This window comes from Vipera ursinii, assembly GCF_947247035.1.
Source record: "Vipera ursinii genome assembly, chromosome: 9".
Classification (NCBI taxonomy): domain Eukaryota; kingdom Metazoa; phylum Chordata; class Lepidosauria; order Squamata; family Viperidae; genus Vipera; species Vipera ursinii.
This window is the reverse complement of record NC_139523.1, coordinates 23,873,911-23,898,852: the sequence shown is the minus strand read 5'-3', so window position 1 is coordinate 23,898,852 and position 24,942 is coordinate 23,873,911. Positions and strand designations below refer to the sequence as shown.

The 24,942-nt window shown below is 49.6% G+C and overlaps 1 protein-coding gene across 1 annotated transcript; it reads left to right on the top strand.

Annotated features, from left to right (window-relative positions):
• Nucleotides 1–1,784: 1,784 nt before the first annotated feature.
• NOVA2 (NOVA alternative splicing regulator 2) lies at nt 1,785–24,669 on the top strand. Its single transcript, XM_083370005.1, has 4 exons — nt 1,785–1,884; nt 13,529–13,672; nt 19,604–19,770; nt 23,386–24,669. The coding sequence occupies exons 1-4, from the start codon at nt 1,800–1,802 to the stop codon at nt 24,400–24,402; spliced, it is 1,413 nt and encodes a 470-aa protein (XP_083226131.1). The 5' UTR covers nt 1,785–1,799; the 3' UTR covers nt 24,403–24,669.
• Nucleotides 24,670–24,942: the final 273 nt, after the last annotated feature.

Genomic DNA, 24,942 nt, shown 5'->3' with positions numbered 1-24,942 from the left:
TTCCTGGGAATAATCTAGGCCTCTCTGCAACGGCATCTTTCGTGGGGCCCAGCGTGGAGCCCCTGTGAGGCAAAATTAGGGGTGCCCCTCCTTGGGAAACCGGGGCCGGGTGAGGAGCAGCCCCCTAAAAGTGACACCACCGCCCCAGGTGGCCTTGTCTGCCTCTGCAAGATGAAGGTTTTCCCCTGTTGATGCTCGGAGCATCCCACCTGCACCGCTCTGGGCGTCCCCCTCCAGCCTCCTAAGAACCCTGAGAGGTAGGCCTGGAGGAGGCAGAAGGGCAGCCCAGCGGGTGGCACAGCACAAGAGGAAAGGAGGAGGAGGAGAAGGGAAAAGGCAGGAGGGATGGATGGCACACTAGACGCAGCGTTTCCCAACCTTAGGAACTTGAAGATGCGTGGACTTCAACTCCCAGAATTCCCCAGCCAGCATAGCTGGCTGGGGAATTCTGGGAGTTGAAGTCCACGCATCTTCAAGTTCCTAAGGTTGGGAAACGCTGCACTAGAGCAGAGTTTCCCAACCTTGGCAATGTTTAGACGGCTGGACTTCATCTCCCAGAATTCCCCAGCCAGCCATGCTGGCTGGGGAATTCTGGGAGATGAAGTCCAGCCGTCTAAACATTGCCAAGGTTGGGAAACGCTGCACTAGAGGACAGACAAGCAACCTTCCCCCCCCCTCCTAAACCCCCTTTTCCTTTCCCCACCGGCTCTGCCCTCCCCCTCTCCCCCCACCCCCGGCAGCTGCCTCCTCCGTCCTCCCCCTTCCCCCCTCCCCTCCCCTCCCGCCCAGCTGCGTCCTCCCCCCCCCCCGGGGAAGAAGAGCGCCTCTCTCTCGTTCCGTGCCACTCCACCGCCCCCCCCCCCTCCGCCGCCTTTCACTTGTCGGCTCCTGGCAGCCAATCTGCTGGGGGGGGGGGACGGAGAGGGGTGGGTGGGTGGGTCTCTGCGTCCGCGTCAGGGGGGTTGGGCGGCTCCCTCGTCCGCCAGCCCCCCCCCCCTCCCCATCCTCCCCCCTCCCTGCCGGCTGCCAAGAGCGATGCGGGGAAAGCGAAGCCGCCGCCGCCCTCCTCTCGCGCTCGCTCGCCCTTTCCCAACGCGCTTCGGTGGGTTTCGCCCCCCTCGCCCCCTCCCCCGCCCGCCCCCCGCTTCCTCCCCCCGCCGCCGCTGCCGGGGGGGCTCCCGGGTCGCCTTCCCAGCCCCGTCCGCGCTCGCCAAGCAGCTACGCGGAGAGGGGACCCCCGGGGCGGGTGGGTAGGGGGGCTTCCTCGTCTCCTTGGCGGGGGGTGGCGTGGGGGGGGGGTTTCAGCCTCCCAAAGCCCCACACCCCGCTTTTCCTGGGCGGGAGGAAGGGAGGCTGGAGAGAGAGAGAGAGAGAGAGAGAGAGAGAGAAAGAGAGAGACTCAGAAAAGGAGGACTGGGTCGCTCTGGGGAGCCCCCCCCCCCAATTCCCGTCTCGACCGCTCCGCTTCCCTGCTCCGGGTGGGTCCGTTGCGCCTGGATGTCTCCGCTCTTCCTCAGCTGGGCACCCCTCCCTCCTCCTTCTCCCACCCCTCCCTAAAAGCCGAGCGTCTTGCCCCCCCCCACCCCCACGCCTCCCCCTGCTGGAGTCTCCCGGGTACGGCGGGGGGGGGAGTCCTCCGCGCCCTCGGCTGGAAAATGCTGGCAGGTGGATCGGTCCATCAGAACGGGCTCTTTCCTTCGGCCCCCCCGCAGCCGCCCTCGACGCCGTCCCAGCCGCCGCCGCCGCCGCCAGGGGGGCCCCAGCCTCAGCAGCCCCCCCCAGCCGCCCCGCAGCCCTCCATGGATCCGGATCCCCCCGACTCCAGGAAGAGGCCCCTGGAGACCCCCACCGAAGCCAGCAGCACCAAGCGGAGCAACACGGGAGGTGAGGCCGGCGGAGGTCGCCCAGCGGGCGGCGGGGAAGGCGCGGCGGGGGGGGGCTTAATCTAAAGATGTAGGAAATCAACGGGAAAGACCCTTCCCCGTTTCCAGCCGGCTTCCCAACCTGCAAGGTGAACCGCCTTCCCTGCGCTGGGATATGGGGACGGGGGGGGGGTCTTGTCTGGGAATTCCGACAGGGACCCCTGGCTCCTTCAAAGACCCCCCCCAAGACTTTGCTGCAAAAGAGTCTTCTTTCCCCCCCCCCATCTGAATCATCCCCCAAATCTCTTTAAAGAAGAGGGGGTGGCAAATAGGCTAGCAGGATGGGTCTCTTTCTCTGGCAGGGCATCAGAAGCCCCTTAGGTCTATTTCCCCCCCACCCCTTCATTCCCTTCCTTTTTTCGTTTCTCCCCCCTTTTCGGGGGGGCGATTTCTTCTCCCAGCCTCCAATATATGATTCCCCCCTCCTTCACAGCCCCCCACCCCACCCCCCGCCCACAATTTGCAGCTTCCAGGATCTTACTTGGATCAAAAGAGGATTTTCCCCTCTTTGGGGCTTGGGTGAATCGGGCCCTTCCCTTCCTTCCCCAGCCTTTCTCCGGGAAAGCGTCTCGGCTCCCACCTTCCGCCTTTCCTGCCTGGAAAGGGGTGTGGAGGTGTGGACGCACACAAAAGAGGACCCACACAAACACACACACACACCCTTCTTTTCCCCTCATTTTTCCAGCCCTGGGTTCACCTCAGCCCTGTCACAGCTGGCGGTGTCAAAATGGAGTCCGGTTGTCTGCTTAGGAAAGGAAGGGAGTGGAAAAATTAAATTATTATTTTATTTTTAAAAAAATTTTTTTGCACCCAGAGGGACTGTGGAAAACCTGTCAGCCCCCCTTCTTTCTCTCACACACCCCCCCCCCCGACCGCCCCCGCCTCTGCAGCAACAGTGGGGAGGAAATGGAGAGGGGAAGGATGTGAAAATGGGAACAAAAACAAGGATGCGAAAGGGACCGGGTGATCCAGGGATTTCTGGACAAGGAAGGAGGGATGGTGCCAGCTAAGAATCTTTTGGGATGTGCTGGGTTTATTTGCTGCTTTTGTGAATGTGGGGGGGGGAACCCCGCTTTGAAAAGGATTGGCTTTGAGATGTGGATTTTAATCATCGGGCTGTCTAAAAAAATAGGAATATTTTAGTCCTTCCTTCCTTCCTTCCTTCCTTCCTTCCTTCCTTCCTTCCTTCCTTCCTTCCTTCCTTCCTTCCCTCCTTCCTTCCTTCCTTCCTTCCTTCCTTCCCCCTCCTCCTCCTTCTCCCAAACAGGAGAATTAGCAGTCGGTTTATGTCTATTTTCTACACATTCTTCCTCCTCCTCCTCCTCCTCCTCCTCCTCCTCCTCCTCCTCCTCCTCCTCCTCCTCCTCCTCCTCCTCCCCTGCCTTCCTTCTTCCCTCCCTCCTTCCTGCCTCCTTCCCATTCCTTTCTTTCTTTCTTCCTCCCTCCCTCCCTCCCTCCCTCCCTCCCTCCCCCCCCTCCCCTGACCGGCAGAGCTAGTGTCTGTGAAGGGCAACTTCAATTCTGCGAGGTTTCAAATGCTTGTGTGTGTGTGTGTGTGTGTCTTCCTCCCCCGTGCTCAGAATAGACTCCTTCTTATCATGATGGTGATTACATCGTGATTGCATCTGGGTTTGTTTTATTGCTTCGAATGATGATCGGGCTATAGCGGCACCCAGCAAAAGGCGAAACGCGTGGCTGCCCAGGCAGGCAGGGAGTCGACGCTGACACCCCCCACCCCACCCCGCCTCACCAGGCAATTAACATTTGGCGATGCTGATCGGGAGAGCTGCAGCGTTAGGGTGGAAAGCAATAAATATGGCAGAGAAACAGCCGTGGGTTGCTTGGAGGAAAAAGTCCTCCTCCCGCCTTGATGAGGATGTTCGGAGCAGAGAGATCTGAAATAAAAGAGGCTAGGAGAGGAGGCCTGAATAGCCAAGGGGGACTTGGCTATTCAGGCCTGGACATTAAAACGTAGGAAGGAAGGACGGTGGCAGGATTTGGGTTTGGCTAGTCTAGAGAAAAGAAGGAGTGGGAGGGGGGAACGTGATAGCAAGATTCCAGTATTTGAGGGGCCGCCACTAAAAAGAGGGCGTCAAACTAGTCTCCAAAGCACCTGAGGGCAGGACAAGAAATAATGGATGGAGAGAAGCAACCTGGAATTATTATTAATAATAATAATAATAATAATAATAATAATAATAATAATAATAATAATAATTTGGAAGGGACCTTGGAGGTCATCTAGTCCAACCCCCTGCTAAGGCAGGAAAACACCACTTAGCTCCAGAAGTTGTGGCTTCACCGGGGTTTTTTAAGAGGAGACGGGGTCAGCCATTTGTCTGAAATGATATAGGGTCTCCTGCTTGAGCAGGGGGTTGGACTAGAAGGCCTCTAAGGCCCCTTCCAGTTCTGTTCTGATTGGCTGATTGACTTGAGGAATAAAAACAGGCCAGAGAGGAGGATTCCCGGTTGGGTCGCCGTCCCAAGCAGGCTGCCTCAGAGATCATGAAGCTGAGTCCGCCTGCGGAAAGCAGACCGGAGTGTATCAAAAGTGGTTTATTATTTTGAAAGGCAACTGGGTTGATTTTTCTTTTTCTTTTTCTTTTTTTTTTTTTGAGGAAGAAGGAAACATTTCGCTTCCTATCCTGGAAGCTTCATCAGCTGCAGCTTCATCAGCTTCCAGGATAGGAAGCGAAACGTTTTCTTCTTCCTCCAAAACAATAAAAATAAAAAAATCAGTCCGGTTGCCTTTCAAAATTAAAACCAACCCCACCCCACCCCCCACACAACACTTTTGATACAACGATGACCTGGATGACCGAGAATCTTCCTAGACCTCAGACTGACCCTGGTGGTTAAAAGCCCCCGGCTGGCCCTGCCTCAATTTTGCTTTTATTGGGGTTGGGGGGGTGTCAGCCGGGGTGACGGGTGGATTCCGGGATGGGTTTCAGGGAAGAAGAAGGGAGTGAATTGCACGGCACCACAGGGAGGGAGGGAACACACCGAGATGTGTTCGTAGTACCTAGCGTGTGGACAACGGACGGTGGTGGAAATGCGCACGGGGGAAGGCCAGACAGGCCTCATGGCCCAGCCCGGAGGTCAGTCAGCATGGGGGGGGGTTGTCTTCAAGGAGCATGTGTGCATTTGTGCCGCCCCGAACCCCGAGGGAGTGAACCGGGTGGGATGTTTTTTAGCCTGGATCAAGTTAGGGGTCTGGCTTTTTTAAAGGGAAGGTCGCTGGAGCATGTCGGAAGGGCGAAACAGGAAGGGATGCAAATGATCGGATTAATTCCAGCTTGGCGTGGCTGGCCGCTAATCCCAGCGCCGGTTTCATGGAGTCTCTGGGAAAAAGCATCATTGGGACCAGGCGGTTCCTCCGACAATGAGCAGCCAGGCCTTGCTGGAGCCGGGCAGAGACGGCGTGGCATCATCGCCAGCTGGGCTGACTCAAAGGAAGAGCTGGAGCCGTCCGCAAAGGAGCCCGGCAAACCAGATCTCGGGGGTCTAGGAGTTTGCGGTTACAGGGGCTCCTGTGGGCTGGGGAAGGGAGGGCGAAGCCTAGGGCTAGGCAGAAGATCCGGTTGAGGAACTCTGGAAGATGGATTTGGGTGGGTATTTTTAGCTAGGAAGCTCCTCGGCAGCCTTGCGAGACGAGGTGGGACGGTGGAGTTCGCAGAGGCTTCCTGACATCCCAGCCTGACCTTGCCTTGGGGGTTTCTCCTTCACGCTGGTGTACAGCTCAGATCTTTGATGGTCCTCCAAGAAGCCAAGCGTTCTTGGCTGGTGCAACAGGAGGCTGCTGCGTCTCTCAAAATGGCTGCAGAGGCGACAACTGCCCAGGCAAAGCTTGCTTACGAGGGGAGAGGAGAGCCACAGGGGAGGTCCAAGGCTGGAAGAGAAGAGGTCCCTTATAGCCACCATTACCACCAACAGCCACCAGCAGGTCCTTCACCTTTTAGAGGGTGCGTGGGACTGAATTAATATGCAGAGAAAGTACAGATCTGGGCAACACAGGGGAGCAGTTTTTACAAGGACCTGGGAGCAGAGGGTAAGGAGCTGAGGAATCAACCACCTTTCAAAGTTTGGGAGAGGAAACAACTCTGGGGACGGTGTTGCTCCAATCGGTTGGAGGTTGTTATTTTGGGCCATTTCATTTCTACAAAGTACTGTTTCCCTGAAAATAAGACCCAGCCAGAAAATAAGCCATAGCGTGATTTTTCAGGACGCCCCACCCCCAAAATAAGCTCCCGTTAAGATTGTCAGCCAGACAGACGCATTTAGCATCATATTTCCCCGAATATAAGACCTAACTGGAAAATAAGCCTTAATGTGTCTTTTGGAGCAAAAATGACAATAAGACCTGGTCTTATTTTGGGGGAAACATGGGTATAGGCAGTCCTTGGCTTATGACCACAATTGAGCACCACGTTTCGGTTGCTAAGTGAGAAATACGTTAAGTGAGTTGTGCCCCATTTTATGACTTTCCTCGCCACAGTTAAGGGAATTTCTGCGGTTGTTTGATTAGGTAACCTGGTTGTTAAGTGTATCTGGTCTTGCTTGCCAGAAGGTCGTAAAAGGGGATCACATGACCCCGGGGACACTGCAACTGTCGCAAATGTGAGTCAGTGGTCCAGCATCCGTATGTAAATCTCGTGACGGTGGGGATGCTGCCACTGTCGTAAGCGTGCAGAAGGGTCACAAGTCCCTTTTTTCAGTGCCGTTGTAACTTTGAACAGTCACTAAGCAAACCGCTGTAAGTAGAGGACTAGCTGTAAATTTGGATGGACCTTGTCTTACCCCGGCTTGCTGGTTTTGCAGAGCGGCCCTCGTCTTTAGCCTCCCATGCTCCTTGATGGTCCAGGCAGGGACTGGCTGCAGGCATGCAGGGTGCCCCTGGAGGATGCTGGGATGACAATCGAGAGAGCGTGGCGGTCCTGGCGGTGATGGAGGCCGGGGATTTAATCAGGCGCCTTAAGCCGATTTGACGGGGATGCTGGCTTAAACTGAGCACAGGATTGCTGGAAGCTGCAGTTTAGTTTGCTCATCTCCTAAAGCAGCTTTTTTTTTTAACTTTGGCAACGTGAAAGGTGGATGGACTTCAATTCCCAGAATTCCCCAGCCAGCTGTGGCTGGCTGGGGAATTCTGGGAGTTGAAGTCCATGAGTCATAAAAGAGCCGAGGTTGTCTACCCCTGGTCTAGTCAGTGGTTAAGACACCAGGCTAGAAAGGAAAAGACCGTGAGTTCAAATCCTGCCTTAGGCATAAAAGCCAGCTGAGTGACTTCGGGCCAATGACCAGGCGACTGTGAGTTCTACTCCTGCTTTAGGCATGAAAGCCAACTGGGTGACTTTGGGCCAATCACCAGGAGACGGTGAGTTCTAGTCCCACATTAGGCATGAAAGCCGGCCGGGTAACTTTGGGCCAGTTCCTCCCTCTCAGCCCAACCCACCTCCTGAGGAATTCTGGGAGTTGAAGTCCATGAGTCATAAAAGAGCCGAGTTTGCCTACCCCTGATCTAGACCAAACTTTTCAAGTTTTCAGAGAAGGAGGCCTGAAAAGTCATCCCGACTTTTCTCCGAGTCGGAAGGTAGAAACGAGGAAAAGCTGCTTTCTCTTGGCTGATCAGCTTGGGCTCCGGTACAATTCTAATGACTTAGCTGCTTTAATCCACCTGAGAGGGAATTCCTTTAAGTGGATTTGGACTGAAGATCCCTCTGCTTAGAGAAACACTCACGGGAACCCTCAAAGATGTCCAAGAATAGACATCCGTTGAGTTTCTCCCGGCCTCCCTCAGGAAGAGCCTTTAAAGATGGCTTGTTTTTAAATTGGAACGCATTGTAGTTGAGCCAAGTTTCTACAAATGGTTTAAACGCGTCATCTGGAGGGACGTCACAGCGACCCCTTTGAAGGCTACGGTCAAGCAGAGGGAAGCTGAGATGGGCGCATTTGTTGGTGACAAGCGTCGGTACGCCTCGATGCGATGCAGTGGAAGAAGGGAAAAAAGAGAAACATCAAGGAGACATTATTAAGCGAGCTGGCTAGGGGATTCTGGGCCTTGAAATTCATGCATGCTGCCTGGGCAATTCTAGAAATTGAACATGGTGCATGCTGACTAGGGAATTCTGGGACTTGCAGCCCTTGCAGGCTGGCTAGCTGGAGAATTCTGGGAGTCAAAGTCTGTGCATGCTGGCTGAGGAATCTTAAGGACATCTTAAAGTTGCAAAGGTTGAGAAACACTGGATTAAACCCAATCTTTTATATACTAAGCTGAACTGACAACATATATATGTGTATATATATATATATATATATATATATATATATATATATATATATATATATATATATATATATATATATATATACACACCACACCACCCTTCTTCGTCTGTCTCTAGAAGCAGCATCAGCTGAAAGCAAACATTCATTTTTAGGGTTTAGGGTTATCCCTTTTCGACGGTGCCTGCTTGCAAGTATCAGGGGGGAATACTCCACCAGCCCTGTCTTTTGTAGGAAGACCCCTGTGTGTGGCCACAATTCCTGGGCCCAGCTTCAAAAACAAACATCTGAAGGAGAAAGGACCAGATTCCTTAAAGTAACCAAGGGCAACGGAAAGCATCTTTTAAAGAAACCAAGTTATTTTCCAGGAAGTAAACAGAACGTCTGTTATTCTCAGCTCCCAGGCCCCAAAACACACAAAGAAGATAGTCAGAAACTGTGATGACTTTTCTGTGTTAGTGAGTTATGCCTAATCAAGAAGTGTCCAAGCTTGGCAACTTTTAAGACTGGTGGACTTCAACTCTCAGAATGCCTCTGGGTCAATCACCAGCAGGTGGCGAGTTCAAGTCCCACTTTAAGCATGATAGCTGGTTGGGTGACTGTGGGCCAATCATCAGGAGGTGGTGAGTTCTAGTCCCTCCTTTATCATGAAAGCTAGCTGGGTGACTTAGAGTCAATCCCATCCTTTCAGCCCAAACCACCTCACAGAGTTGTTGTTGTGAGAAAAACATGACAACGAAGGAGTATTAGGTATGTTTGCTGCCTTGAGCTATTTCCAAAAATAATAAAGGTAGAATTTTTAAAAAAATTGTTAAAGGCTTGGGAAGAAGGTCACAAAGTCTTCTGAAAAAGGAAAGGTATTTTTAGGCCAAAATCCTCAAAATCCAGAGTGAAAGGAGAGCAGCTAGAGCAGGGGTATCCAACCTTAGCAACTTGAAGACTTGAAGACTTCAACTCCCAGAATGCTGGGGAAACTTCGGGGTAAAATTCCCCAGAATTCTGGGAGCTGAGGTCCGCAAGTCTTGAAGTTGCCAAGGTTGGATAGCCCAGCTCTAGATGCTCTCCTTTCACTCTGAGAATTTTGAGGATTTCCCCTGCCCTGAAGTTTTGGAGCGTAGCAAGAGCTTCAGGCTGGCTGACACTGCAAGGAGTGGACTTGATGGATCCGTTTCTTTGTCGGCAAGTGCATTGACTTTCCGCACAGCTATTTAAGGCAGGAGCCCTGAGTTGCAAGCATTCCAATAAAATCTGTATGGCTGCAAAAGAAAAAAAAAATTGCTTTACTTTGCCTGCAATCCATCTCTAGTCAGACAGATCCCCAGGGTGCATCTAACTTCTAATCTCTGTTTGTGCAAATCGCTTTAACTCCATCGGCTAAAGGCTTCCCAGCCACACATTTGGAATGTTTGAAAGTCTGGGTGATTTGAATCTTGTCTCTTGTCTCGGTGTTGCTGGCTCGGTATGGGTATTTCACTGTATTCCGGGGGATCCAGCTTACGATCTGGTTTGTTTTGCAAACCTGGAAAGATGGATTAGGGTTAGGCCAGGTTTATTTTTATAAAGAATTAGCACCACCTTTCGAAAGCTTTAGTACGGCCACACCTTGACTACGGCATCCAGTTTTGCTCACCACATTACAAAAAAGATGTTGAGAATTTGGAAAAAGGGCAGAGAAGAGCAGCTAAGATGATCGAAGGAGACTGGAGACGAAAACACACGAACAACGGTTGCAGGATTTGGGTCTGGATAAATCTAGAGAAAAGGAGGACGGGGGGGGGGGGACAGGATAGCAGTCTTCCAATATCTGAGGGGCTTCCACAAAGAAGAGGGGCTTAACGTATTCTCCAAAGCACCTGAAGGGCAGGACGAGAAACGCTGGATGGAAACTCATCAAGGAGAGAAGAAACCTGGACTGTCTGAAATGGTCTTGGCTTTTTTCCTGCTTGAGCAGGGGGTTGGACTAGAAGACCTCCAAGGTCCCTTCCAGCTTTACTCTAATTTGAAATTTACTCTTGTGCCTGAACAGGAGTTTAAAACCCCCCACTTCCTAGGGTGGGTTTAGATTCTAGAGCAGGGGTGGGCCACCTTGGCTCTTTTACGACTCGTGGACTTCAACTCCCAGAATTCCTGAGCCAGCGTAGCTCAGCTTGGAAATCTCTCCCTTTCCCCTCAGCGTGGCTGGCTCAGGAATTCTGGGAGTTGAAGTCCACGAGTCGTAAAAGAGCCGAGGTTGCCCATCCAATGATTCCCCCATCGCTGGTTTTCATCTATCCCGAACAGCCGCGATGGTCTCCATGGGGAACCTTAGCCTTCCCTTCTGTAGGTCACCAAGGGAAACAGGGCAAGGTTGTGTTGCGGGATTTTGGTTGGGTTTTTTTTCTTTTTAAAGCACTGGAAGAGAAGGCATCTTTGTGTGCATGTGTGAACGAGAGACCTGCCCTCACAATCGGAGAGTTTAATTGAGCAATTGGGGGGGGGGAGAGAGATTTTTGCAATCGGAGGAGCAGCGCTGAGACCAGATCACATGTTTTTCTCACCAGCTTCTCCATCACGTCTTCCCGGGCCTAGGTGAGACGGCAGCCGAAGTAGGTCAGCCTCCTTCTGGGGTAACCAGCTCTGTGTCCGTTCAGGTCAGGTTAAAAATAGACGCTCCTGAGCGAAAGGGAAGGGATGGATTTGGAAGGCCGGATAAGAGCAGACTTTCTCCCTGTGCTCTTGTGCCGCTCGCCATATGCTTTCCCGGAGAAACGCCAAACCAGATTTAATCTGTTGTGGTGGTGGTGGTTGCAATCAAGGGGGGGGTGTGTGGTGTGTGTGTGTGTGGAGAGGGGATTGTAAGCAGGATGGAAGGCGGGAAGTCCTTTCGCTCGGACTCCAGAGTTGCCTTGAAGCCCAAGATGGACGCCAAGGCACTCGACAGGAATCCTGCGAGAGGCAGCCTTGTGGCTCCCGTCCACAGCTGCAGTCTTTCTCGCCACAGCTGTTCTGTGGATCGCTGCGGTCCTTAAGGGAGCAACTCGGTGGTTAAGTGAGTCCGGCTCCCCCCGTGGACTTTGTTTGTCAGAAGGTCGCAAAAGGGGATCACGTGATCCCGGGACACTTCGGCAACCGTCATAAATAGGAGTCAGTGGCCAAGCGTCTGGATTTTGAACGCAGGTGGCCGCAACGGTCCTAGGTGTGAAAAACGGCCCTTAGTCCCTTTTGCCAGTGCTGCTGTAACATCACACAGTCACTAAACGAACGCTGTAAGTTGAGGGCTGCCTGTATTGGAGAATGCAAGTGTTTTTGCGTCCTGGGAGCCGATTCTTCTATCTCTAAACTGAGTCATTATGCGATCAAAAGAGTAGGTGAAATGGCAGCAGTGCTCCTCCAATTATATCCAAATATCTGAAAACGCTTCGGCTAAAGGAGCCAGGGCAGAAATTAATATTTTAAGCACAGCCACGGAGGCTGGGAAGTTAGCACGCTTGACACAGCTCAGTGGGCTTGAGTCTCTGGGACAAAATCGTAATTCTCTCTCTCTCTCTCCCTCTCTCTCTCTCTCTCTCCCTCTCCCTCTCTCTCTCTCTCTCTTTCATAACGGAACGCTCATTTTGAGCAGACAGAGCAAACTAGATTATGCTACTGATTATTAAATTACGGCAAGGCCACTTTGCTTCAAGCCTGCAGTTTCAGGATTGGCTTTTCCTTGGTGCTGGAAATAGCTGCAGTCACAGCTTTGGATTGTAATGCGAGGATGAATTAAACAGCCCAATTCACACAAGCCTTAAGAAAACCACAGTTGCCACTGACGTTAGGGAAGACTGTTCTGAGGAGGAGTTTGAAAGTGAGGGTGGAGTCAAAGCGGGTGAGGAATAAAAAGAGTTTCGTTCAACTTGGAAGCGAAGTCAAGCTCCTAGTCCTCAAGGTTGCAGAATGGAATACAGAATACTGAATAACTGAATAACCGAATAACAGAGCAACAGAATAAAGAAGAACAGAGTTGGAAGGGACCTTGGAGGTCTTCTAGTCCAACCCGTGCTCCAGCATTTGCCATTTATAGGGTTTATAGAATGGAATAAAATAGAGAATAGAATAGAATAGAATTCTGATTGTTCTACCCGTTGTACAACTGTTGCAGCGTCACATGACCAAATTTCAGACACTCGGCAAGTGGCTCAGTCATACTTATGACACTCGCAGAGTCTAAGAGTCACGTGATCCCTCTTTGTAACCTTAATAACTGTGGTGATCCACTGGACAAGTCCTAATAACAGTCTCACTTAGCAACCGAGATTTTGGGCTGAATTGTGGGCCGTAAATCCAGGATTACCTGCATTTAGGCGGTGGCCGGATTGTGTGTGGCTTTTAGTTGTTAATTAGAGTGTCAATGGCTGTTCAGTTGTTGATTCTTGTTTCAGATACAGTGCTGAGTTGGAAAATTAAGAGAGTTGTGGGATGGGCCGGTCTCCAGAGGATATGACTTGGCTTTCTGCAGAATAATTTGTTTGTAGGTAGCCCTTAATTCGATGGTGGGGCTACAGTTATGGGGAAAGGGGATAGGGTTAGGAAAAGATCCCACTTGTCTGTATCTTGCTTCCTTCCTCCCCATCTTTTAATTATAAATTATTATTATTGTTGTTGTTGCTATTTATTATTTTCATCTTTAAAGGCTTGTAATGTTTGTAAGCTGCCCAGGGTCACCTTTAGCCTAATAAATACATAAGAATAAATTAAAAGTCCAGATCCCAGCTGGGCCTTCCTGCCCTTTGCAGTTCTTGTCTGAAAGCTACACAAAGTGACACCGTTCCTTGATGGGCCTCAAGGCTCAAGCCCAGTTACAGATGATCCTCAAATTACGACCGCGATTGAGCTCAAAATTTCCCCTGCCACCCCGAGATAGTTGTTAGGCGAGTTTTGTCCTGTTTTACAACCTTGCTTGCCACGGCTCTGAAGTGAATCCCTGTGGTTAGTGGAGCAAGTCACACGGTTGTTAAGCGAATCTGGCTTCCCCCGTTGACTTTGGTGGTTAGAAAGTCAGAAAAAGGGATCCCGTGATCCCGGGACGCGGCAACCGTCATAAACGTGAAACAGTTGCCAAGCGTCTGAATTTTGATCACACGACCGTGGGGAGGCCGCGACGGTCGTAATGGGAAGCCAAAGGGTTGTAAGTCCCTTTTTCCAGTGCTGTTGTAACTTGGGACAGTCACTAGCAAGTGGTCGTAATTCGAGGACTCCCTGGAGTTGTTTCCTGGATTCATCGCAGCCAGAGAAAGTGGCGGCTTTCGCTGGATCGAGAATGCCTGCGATGCCTCGCGAGATTTTTGCCTCTCTTTCCTTTCCCGCAGAAGAGGGCGAGTACTTCCTTAAGGTCCTGATCCCCAGCTATGCCGCCGGATCCATCATCGGCAAAGGGGGTCAAACCATCGTCCAGCTGCAGAAAGAAACCGGGGCCACCATTAAGCTCTCCAAATCCAAGGACTTCTATCCGGGTGAGTAGAGCCATCTGCCTTTCTCCCCGCCAAGCACAGCCGAGTGGCGTAAAGCGGCACGCTTTGGTTGGCTTCTGGGATATTGCTTCTTTTTCTCCCCCTCCCCCTTTCTCTAAATATTGTGGGGGTGCATTGTACATTTCTGGGCAAGTATTAACTCCAAAACGGAACACAAGGTAATCCTTGGTGTACGACCACAATTGAGCAATTCCCCAGCCAGCATGCTACGGAATTTGAAGACGGGTGGACTTCATTTCTCAGAATTCCCCAGCCAGCATGCTGGTGAACTTGAAAACAGGTGGACTTCATTTCCCAGAGTTCCCCAGCCAGCGTGGAGTTCATCTGCTAACTGTCTTAGCTTGATGGGGAATTCTGGGAGCTGAAGTCCACAGGTCTTCAAGTTACCAAGTTTGAGAAACCCCGAGGAAAAGACTTGCTGTGCTTCTGCTTGAGCTGTGCTGAGGCTGTGGAGTCTTGTCTTGAAGGGGTGTGATGGGAATTGTAGTTCCAAAGCCCCCAGGGTTTCTCAGCAGGGAAAACCTGGTCTAGCTCTCTCCATTCCCCGTCTCATGACCTTGGACCTCTGTCTCCATTTCCTTGCTCAGGTCTTCCACCATCTGAATGGTGCCAAATCCTATAGAATAGAATGGAATGGAATTACAAATTAGAATAGAATAGAATAGAATTACAAATAAGAATTGAACAGAACAGAACAGAATAGAATAGAATAGAATAGAACAGAATAGAATAGAACAGAATAGAATAGTATAGAACAGAACAGAACAGAATAGAATAGAATAGAATAGAATAGAATAGAAGAACAGAGTTGGGAGGGACCTTGGAGGTTGTCTAGTCCAACCCCCTTGCTCAGGCAAGAGACCCTATCCCATTTCAGACAAATCTCTTCATAAAAACCTCCAGTGTTGGAGCATTCACAATCCTATCCTTCCATATTGCAGAGGGCAACCCTGGGCAGGGGGTGGGACGGGGTGGGAAACAGGGAAGAGCAAGTCCAGGCTACAGAGGGGACCGGATGAGCACGGGCATCCCTCCCCTTGCCCTCTTTTTGGGTCTCTTTAATCCCAGCTGGGACTGAAGGACAGACAACCCTTGGGGTGGGGCAGCCCGGCTAAGCTGCTTTGCCTTCTCAAACCCTCCACAGCTGGTTTGAAGTGGCTAGCCAGGAAATCCTCCTGCTGCAAATAATATATTTTTTTTTTAAAAAAAAGGATGCTTGGGCGGATGAAAGAGACAGCGAGAGAGGAAGAAATCAGCCTGGATGGTGTTGCCATGGCGATGGGGAGCAGGTGCCCTATTTGCTGGCAGCTTCCGGGAGGGAGCCCTCCCCCCCTTTCCCTCCCCTCCCCTCTCCTTTTCCTCCAAAGGGGAAGGAACCCTCTCTGTTCGACAGGATTTGGCAGGAGTGGAAAACGTAGTGTGAAGAGGCAGAACTGGGTGCCCTTGACGGCGCCTGGCGTTTTGGGGGCATTTGCAAAAAAAAAAAAAAAGCTGCCTGCATTTGCAAAAAAATTTCACCCTACCGTTGGGCAGGGGATTAAACCCGGGGAGGGCCGCTCCCTTCCTAGGCCCCGGGCAATACGGCTGAAAAATCCGACCTTTCTCTGAACGTGGAAGGGCAGCTTCTGGTGCCAGTCAGAGGAAGGAGGGCTGGCGAGGGTGGCAGGCCTGGGCAGGGAAAAGGACACAAAGCGAGATTTGGGTTTGGCCAGTCTAGAGAAAAGAAGAAACGGGGGACATGATAGCAGCATTCCAGTATTTGAGGGGCTGCCACAAAGAAGAGGGGGGGGTCATGTTATTCTCCAAAGCACCAGAGGGCAGGACAAGAAACAATAGTTGGAAACTGAACAAAGAGAGAAGCAACCTGGAATTGAGGAGAAACTTCCACACAGTGAGGAGGACAATTAACCAGTGGAGCAGCTGTCCTCCAGAAATCGTGGGCGCTCCGTGACTGGAGCTTTTTAAGAAGAGATTACATAAGCATTTCTCAGAAATGATACGGGGTCTTTTGCTTGAGCAAGGGGCTGAAGACCTCCAAGGTCCCTTCCAGCTTTGTTCTATTCTATTCTATTCTATTCTGAATTGTAATTCTATTCTATTCTATTCTATTCTATTCTATTCTATTCTATTCTATTCTATTCTATTCTATTCTATTCTATTCTGAATTGTAATTCTATTCTATTCTAATTTGTAATTCTATTCTATTCTATTCTGAATTGTAATTCTATTCTATTCTATTCTATTCTGAATTGTAATTCTATTCTATTCTAATTTGTAATTCTATTCTATTCTATTCTGAATTGTAATTCTATTCTATTCTAATTTGTAATTCTATTCTATTCTATTCTGAATTGTAATTCTATTCTATTCTAATTTGTAATTCTATTCTATTCTATTCTATTCTATTCTATTCTGAATTGTAATTCTATTCTATTCTAATTTGTAATTCTATTCTATTCTATTCTGAATTGTAATTCTATTCTATTCTAATTTGTAATTCTATTCTATTCTATTCTATTCTATTCTATTCTATTCTATTCTATTCTGATTTGTAATTCTATTCTATTCTAATTTGTAATTCTATTCTATTCTGATTTGTAATTCTATTCTATTCTATTCTGATTTGTAATTCTATTCTATTCTAATTTGTAATTCTATTCTATTCTATTCTATTCTGAATTGTAATTCTATTCTATTCTAATTTCTAATTCTATTCTATTCTGATTTGTAATTCTATTCTATTCTGATTTGTAATTCTATTCTATTCTAATTTGTAATTCTATTCTATTCTATTCTGATTTGTAATACTATTCTATTCTAATTTGTAATTCTATTCTATTCTGATTTGTAATTCTATTCTATTCTAATTTGTAATTCTATTCTATTCTGATTTGTAATTCTATTCTATTCTATTCTATTCTATTCTATTCTATTCTATTCTATTCTATTCTATTCTATTCTACTCTACTCTACTCTACTCTACTCTACTCTACTCTACTCTACTCTACTCTACTCTATTCTATTTTCAAAGGAAGAGGTCCAAGGTCATGGGGGGTGGTGGAGTGGAGAGAGCTAGAATTCTTCCAGCTAGAATTGCTGGAATTAGAAAAAGAATCTTAACTTTTGCAAGCAGAGATTAAAAAAAAACTCAGCCCAGATTTTTCCAGCTTCCGTTGCCGAGGATGGAGGCTTGGATTGAGAATTGCCTCTGTGTTTTTAAAATTCAGACTCCTGATTTGGGGACTGGGAGAGGCAGCTGGGGAAAAAAAAGAAAAAAAAGAGGGGGGTCTCCTCTGGATCAAAATTAGGGGTGCTACAATCATCCTGCACCCCAATTTACACCCCTGGAAGTGTGAATTTTGCTTGGGATCTTCTGCAGACGTTTTGCATGGGATGTTTTGCAGCCACAGAGTTTTGGGGCGGGGGGGGGGGGGAAGAGAACGGAAAGGAAACAGGAAGGGCCCGCTGGGCAGGGCTGGACCAGACCGGCCGGCGGGGGAAACGGATTGAATAGCAGGAAATGCGCCTGGCGATAAGGTGAAGGGCTGTTCACAGGCTGAGAGGCGGCACTTCAGGGGTGGCGAGGCCTGAAGCCGATGAAGAAGCCTTGCAGGATTTGGGTCTGGCCAGTCTACAGAAAAAGAAGGACGGCGGGGGGGGGGGACGTGATAGCAGCGTTCCAGGATCTGGGGGGGCTGCCCCAAAGAGGAGGGGGTCAGTTTATTTTGCAAAGCACCTGAAGGCAGGACAAGAAGCAACAGATGAGAACTAAGCAAGGAGAGAAGCAACCTGGAATTAATGGCTGGCTGGGGAATTCTGGGAGTTGAAGTCCACAAGCCTTAAAATGACCTGTTTAATGGGGGTGTTTCTATGCGCCTGCGAGCCCTACCTCTAGGGCCCGAGGTGTCTCTTCCTTAATTTCAGAGGTGCAGAGGAGCACATTCTGCACATGCTCAGGAACACACCCACCACAGCAGCTTTCCGTCAGCCAGGAATGCCTTCTCCCTGAGTTAGGATGCTGGGGGTTCCAATATGATGATGGGGGGGGAGCGCTCTTGGTCTTTCCCCCAAATGCGTCTTTTCATACCGTCCCCCCAGTGTGCTCCCCCCCCCGTCCAAGGCCACATGGGCAAGGTGGTCCCCTCTTTTCTTCATCCTCTGGTTGCCTTGGCGACAGTCTCCTCCCCTCCCCCACCAAGCTGCCTCCTCTTGCTGATGAAGGGGTGCTGGTTGCCGTGGCAATGGGCCCTGGAGGCCAGCCGCCACGGATTGGGAAGGCGGGGAGAGCCGCCGGTGGGTTGCCATGGCAAGAAGCCGAGGATGGGGGGGGGACCCAGCTTGGGGATGGGGGTGTGTGATTGAGTGGGGGCAAGCAATTGGCTGGAGGGTTCAGTCTTCTAGAAATACTCTATCTCCTCCTTCTCCTGCTTTTCTTTCTTCCTCCTTCTCCTTTTTTGTTATCCTTCCTTCCTTCCTTCCTTCCCTCCCTCCCTCCCTCCTTCCTTCCTCCCTTCTCCTTTTCCTCCTCCTTCTCCCCAATAGGTCAATTAGCAGTCAGTTGATATGTATCTTAGTATTTCCCTTCCTTCCTTCCTTCCTTCCTTCCTTCCTTCCTTCCTTCCTTCCTTCCTTCCTTCCCTCCCTCCCTCCCTCCCTCCTTCCTCCTTCTCCTTCTCCTCCTCCTCTCCCTCCATCTCCTTCCCACAACAAGGGCACAGACCCTCGGTGCTGCAGCCTTCTCTCGCCCCAAAGCTGCATTTATATCTCCTCCTCCTCCTCCTGCTAGCTCTTCCTTTCCTGAAGCCCAGGGAGAGTCGGAGCTTCCCCTGACCAGAGCCTGGCCACCTGGGCACCTTCGCCTCTCAATAAAAGTGCGGCCACACGGGGAGAAGCAGAGAACTGCAGTGGGCGGGGCCAGGGAGCAAAATGGGTGGGGCCATGTCATCCCAAGGGCAAAGATTCCCAAATTCTGGACGAAAAGAGCCCGGGGTTGTTTGGCTTTGCATTTTGAACGTGGATGTCAACACACAAAGCGAAGGGAATCCTGAAGTGTTCGGCTCTTTCCTCTTTTCCCACACAAAATGGAAGGAAGGCAAGCTGGACCCTCCATTTGGGGTCCCTAAAAACAGAGAATCGGGGTCCAGAAGCCTTGGACTCCACATTTGCAAGGAGTAGGATCGAGTAGCAGCTGAGAGAGAGAATCTTTCTTCCTCCAGGATGCTGGGATCCAGAACACTGCAGGGTGGATCAAGCAAGCAGATCCTCTTCCCAAACGCCTTCGGTTCTTGGCTCTGAATTTTTTTATACAGGTCGTCCTCGACTTACGACCAGGACTGACCCCCAGATTTCCATTGCTAAGCAAGACAGCTGTCCTGCGGTTTGCCCCATTTTACGATCTTTCTTGCCCCACTCGTTAAGTGAATCTCTGCAGTTGTAGTTAATTGTGTGGTTTGAACCGGGCTTCCCCCCTTGTCTGCTTGCCAGAAGGTTGAAAAAGGGGATTGCGTGATCCCGGGACACTGCGACCGTCATAAATAGGAGTCAGTTGCCCAGCGCCTGAATTTTGATCCTGAGACACTGGGGATGCTACAAGGGTCGTCAGTGTGGAAAAGGGTCCTAAGGCCATTTTTCCAATGCCATTGTAACTTCAAATGGTCACTAAGTGGATGCTGTAAGGCGAGGACCACTTGTATTAAATTTATAGACTGCCCATCTCACTATCCAAAGCCGTTCATTGTCGGTTGCCTTTCCAGGAGGAAAGGGACCCCCTTCCAAGGCTGCCGAACACTCAAATAGAATAACAGAGTTGGAAGGGACCCTGGAGGTCTTCTAGTCCAACCCCCTGCTCAGACAGGAAACCCTATACCGTTTCAGACAAACGCTATTTTAAAATGTGATTTTTCTTCCACGCAGGGACCACAGAGCGGGTATGCCTCGTGCAAGGCACCGCGGAAGCCCTCAACGCCGTCCACAACTTCATTGCCGAGAAGGTGCGGGAAATCCCCCAGTCTGTGGTGAAACCGGAGTCGGTCAATATCCTGCAGCCACAGACCACCATGAACCCCGATCGAGCCAAGCAGGTGAGGAATGGTGGGTTGTTTCATGCCGGAGGGGTTTTAAATTGCTCGTGGGAAAATGCACAGTTTGGGAAAAGAAAACAGGAGGCCTCTGCAGGATTACAGCAAAAGGCATTTTGCTTAATTGGCTTCTGATCCGAGGGTCTTCAAATGGATAAGACCAGGGTTTTTTAAACGTGGCAACTTTTAGATGTGTGGACTTCAACTCCCAGAATTCCTCAGCCAGACATTAGTTGAATAGAAATAGAAATAGAGATAGAAATAGAAATAGAATAACTTTATTGTCACTTTGAATGTACACTAATCGGCATACATTAAGATGAAATTTCGTTCCATTCAGCTCTCAAACATGCAGCCTGGGGAATTCTGGGAACTGAAGTCCACCTGTCTTAAAGTTCATTAGCATACTGGCTGGGGAATTCTGGGAGTTGAAGTCCATGCATCTTAAAGTTGCCAAGTTTCAAAAACACTGGATGTGCCCATAGTTCCCATCATCCCCAGACCAGTGAAATTCAATGAGTTGTGTAATCCAACACATTTAGATGCTATCGGATTCTGCCACAGCATTATTATTTGAGAAAGGGTGGTTTTTTTGGGTTTTTTTTTTGCTCCCGTTACCTTACCTATTGATGGGTTGCAAAATACTGGAAGTATAAGAGTTAAGCAGATGTTTCTCGAAATATCCACCCCAAATGTTAAGGCTTTTTATTACCTCTCATTTTCATTCCTGTGCACCTAGTCTTCAGGCCGTGCGCTATTTTTTACCGTTTTGCTGGTACAGCCGAGAATCACCTGGGAGACGTAGCGCTTATTTTAGTCTTTAATTGATGATTAAACATTGCAGAGGGCTGTCAAACTAGACTTCTCTTTCTATTATTTGCTAGATTTGAAAAGGAACCTAAATACAGGTTCCACCTGTGGACTGACAATCAGGCATTTTCAAATCTAAATTTCCAAGGTATTCCTTCTGAGAGAGATTCTCCATTTCTCCTGCGTTAAAAACCAGGTCCTGTTACATTTCAGATATGCATATTTTTATCTATTAAATTTATAGGCCACCCATCTTGCTGTCGAGAGTGATTCTGAGTGGCTTACGGTGCAATAAAGTAAGACTATAAAAGCACATTTATCAATATAGAAACACTTAAAATTATTGGAATTCAAGAGAGAAAAAGAATAAAACCCCATCAGAATATTAGGGTCTGATGCTTTCCACTCTCCAAATCAAACCTTAAAAAGTTGCCTGAGTCGCCACATGGGTGACAGATAAATTTGATAAACAAATAAAAATAAAATATATCAACAAAAATGCAAAAACACAATCTACCTTCTGTTTAAACAAATAAACAGCCCCAAACCGATTCTTGCTTTTATAAAAAGGCAGCTGCACAGAGAAAGATCTGTATTTTTCCTTACAAGAAGAAAATGCCTGAAAAGCTATCTTCCTTCCTTCCTTCCTTCCTTCCTTCCTTCCTTCCTTCCTTCCTTCCTTCCTTCCTTCCTTCTTCTCTCTGTCTCCCTCCCTCCCTCCCTCTCTTTCTTTCTCTCTCTCTTTCTTTTTCATTTTCTCCTATCTCTCTTCCTTTTTCTTTTTTCTTTTTCTTTCTATCAATTTCTCTCTCTCTCTCTCTCTCTCTCTCTCTCTCTCTCTCTCCATTCAAGCTTCATGTACAGCAAAAAGATTGGATCGCAGGTCTGCATTTTCCCTGGATTGTGCCGTTGCTATGACAGCTAGTTGTGGGTTGTGGCCACAAGCCAGGCACAAAGATGATGCCACATTTACACAGGAGGCAGGAATGTGGTACAGGAGTCACTTTATCTGCCCACCTGGGTAGAGGTGGAAAGAGGGAAGGTGTTTCTTAAATACATCCTTTGCTTCTAAAAATACCTTTCCTTTCTCAGAAGACTTTGTGGCCTTCTTCTCACATTCTTATGAAAATGCCTTTACATTTTTTTTTAAATCCTGGAGTATTAGGTGACAAAGATCCCTAATACTCCTTCGTTCTCATGTTTTTCTCACAACAACAAAAATCTGTGAGGTGGGTTGGGCTGAGAAGGTGGGGATTGACCCTACGTCAAGGGGGAAGCCCGACTCACTTAACAATCGGGTTACTCGTTTAACATCTGCAGTGATTCACTTAGCAACTGTGGCGGGAAAAGTCGTAAAATGGGGCAAAACCCACTTCACACATTTCTCACTTAGCAACATAAAAGTTGGGTTCGACTGTGGTCATAAGTCAAGGGCTACCCACATCCACTCCAATCTCCAGAGCCAAAGGCCTTATTAAAGCAACACACCCAAGCAACAAACACAAACACGCCGTCTAGTTCAAGGCGCCGCACATTTAATTATATCTGAATTCCAGGAGTATCACTTAATCCCAGTATCCACTGAATCCCTTCGGACTAAAGCCATGTGTGGTCGGTCTGCTGTTCTGCAGAGGCACCCCAAAACCTCCCCTGGGCGCATCCTTGTCTCCCTAAAGTCACCACCCTGGCACACGACCAAACAACAAAAGTCAGCTTTTGGGCCTCGTGCACCATTTATATTTTCTCCTCCTTGTTGGTAAAGGGCACCTGAGGTTCCAGCTATAAGTAGAACAAGTTTGGCTTTCCTCTCCTGGGTGCATTTGGGCGTGTGTGCGCGCTCAGACACAGATTTCACTTTCTATCATGTCTAAGATGGAACGCCTGGAGTCCAAACGTGTCAAAACTTCGCCTGTCCCTCCATTTAAAGGGCATTGTCAGAAGGGGGGGGGGGCGGCAACCCGGAAGTGTCGTTTCTTGAGTGTTTCAATGGAGGGAGAATAACGCTGTCCGGGGTGCTGAAGGCAGTTTTGCAATGAGGCTGCCTGGCAAATAAAGAATATAGGACGATTTTTTTCTTTAAAAAGAAAAGCTGGTGGGGGGGGGGAGAGGAAGGAAATGAATGGGCCTGCATGGTCTGCTATTTATTTTATTCAACTTTTTAACTTGCCACTGACAAGACCCGGGTGAACTGGATTGCAAAGGAGTTGAGAAAGCAGTACAGGTTGTCCTCGACTTACAACAGTTTGGAAGTTACAGCAGCATTGAACAAAGGGACTTGAGACCATTTTCCATCATATTTACGATGGTTGCCTCGTACCCAGATGGCGTGATCCCCTTTTGCGACCGTCTGACAAGCAAAGTCCATGGGGAAGCCAGATTCACTTCAGAGCCGTGTTACTAACTTAATAACTGCAGTGATTCACTTAACAACTGTGGCAAGGAAGGTCGTAAAATGGGGGCAAATCTCACTTAACAAATGTCTCACTTAGCGATATATATATTTGGGCTCAACTGTGATTGTAAGTCGAGGACTGGCTGAATCAGGCTGGCCCTCTTTACAGGGTGGTTAGAATTTCTGGAAATACATTTACGTCAATGAGCAAGTGATTCATTCAATTGCTACTTTCATCTGGCGTGATTAACATGATGGTCTGGTTCCCACGACACACTAGCTCAGGAACAACACAATCCTATTTTAGCCTAGTTTAGCACAGTGCGCCATCCTGGCGCCTATCTAAGGAGACTTACGGGGAAAGAGAAGCCACAATCCCAACTCAATGCTCTTCCTCTCGTGTCCCCCAAATTCAGGCCAAGGTGATCGTCCCGAACAGCACTGCCGGGTTGATCATCGGCAAGGGCGGGGCCACCGTCAAAGCCATCATGGAACAGTCCGGCGCTTGGGTCCAGCTGAGCCAGAAGCCTGAAGGCATCAACCTCCAAGAACGCGTGGTGACCATCAGTGGTGAACCCGAGCAGATCCACAAGGCCGTCGACATCATCGTTCAGAAGATCCAGGAGGATCCGCAGAGCAGCAGCTGCCTCAACATCAGCTACGCCAACATTACCGGCCCGGTGGCCAACTCTAACCCGACCGGATCGCCCTACGCCAACTCGACAGACGTTCTACCGGCGGCCGCCGCCGCTGCCACCGCTTCGGGCTTGTTGGGCCACACCAGTTTGGCCGGCGTCGGAGCCTTCCCAGCTGCCCTGCCTGGTTTTTCTGGCAGCGACCTCTTGGCCATCAGCACAGCCCTCAACACCTTAGCAAGTTACGGATACAACACCAATTCTTTGGGGCTTGGCCTCAATTCGGCTGCTGCTTCTGGGGTCCTGGCCGCGGTGGCTGCCGGAGCCAACCCAGCTGCTGCGGCTGCCGCTAACCTCTTAGCTTCGTATGCCAATGAAGCTTCTACGAGTACCACGGCCCCAGCTGGTGCAGTTGGCGCTTTCACCTTGGGCTCTTTAGCAGCGGCCACTGGGGCGGCCAACGGCTACTTAGGGACCGCCTCCCCGCTGGTGGCCAGCTCCTTCCTAGCCACTGAGAAGCTGGTGGAAAGCGCCAAAGATATGGTGGAGATCGCGGTGCCAGAAAACCTAGTGGGTGCCATTTTGGGCAAAGGTGGGAAGACGTTGGTCGAGTATCAGGAGCTGACAGGGGCCCGGATCCAGATTTCCAAAAAGGGGGAGTTTATTCCAGGTACAAGGAACCGTAAAGTCACCATCACGGGCACGCCAGCCGCCACTCAAGCTGCGCAATATCTCATCAGCCAGCGAGTAACGTACGAGCAAGGAGTCCGGGCCACCAACCCACAGAAAGTGGGATAAGAGGAGGGCAAAGAGAAGGCTTGCGGGGGGAGGGAGAGGAATAGGTTCAATCAGCCCTTTATTGATGAAAAATGGTAACCGCCATGACACCGGCCCCTGCCCAGTGCCCTTCTCTCTGCCATACACACACATACAGACACACAAACACACAGAGCCCCCTCTGACGGGGAAGCAGCCCTTCATATTCTGCTGGACGTTTATTTCACCAATGGTGTGGCCTGATTGTGTATATATTTCTCTCTCTCTCTCCAACTATCTATATATATGGCGACCTTTACTTTTTTTTTTCAGTTGATGGATTTTAATAGAAAAAAAAAAAGATTTTTTTTTAAAAAAGAAAAAAAAAACAGTCCTCTTTCTTTCCCTCTTTGTTCCTGGGTTTTCCGAACGAGTCCGATGGGGCAAGGACAACCTCTGTAGACAGTCTCTTTCCTCTCTTCGCGAGAGGGCAGATCCGCTTTGGCCTCCCTGGCTGGGCTCCTCGTGTCCCTTCCCCACGTCCGCCCGGAGTTTGGACCACAGATGGACTATCACGGGTTG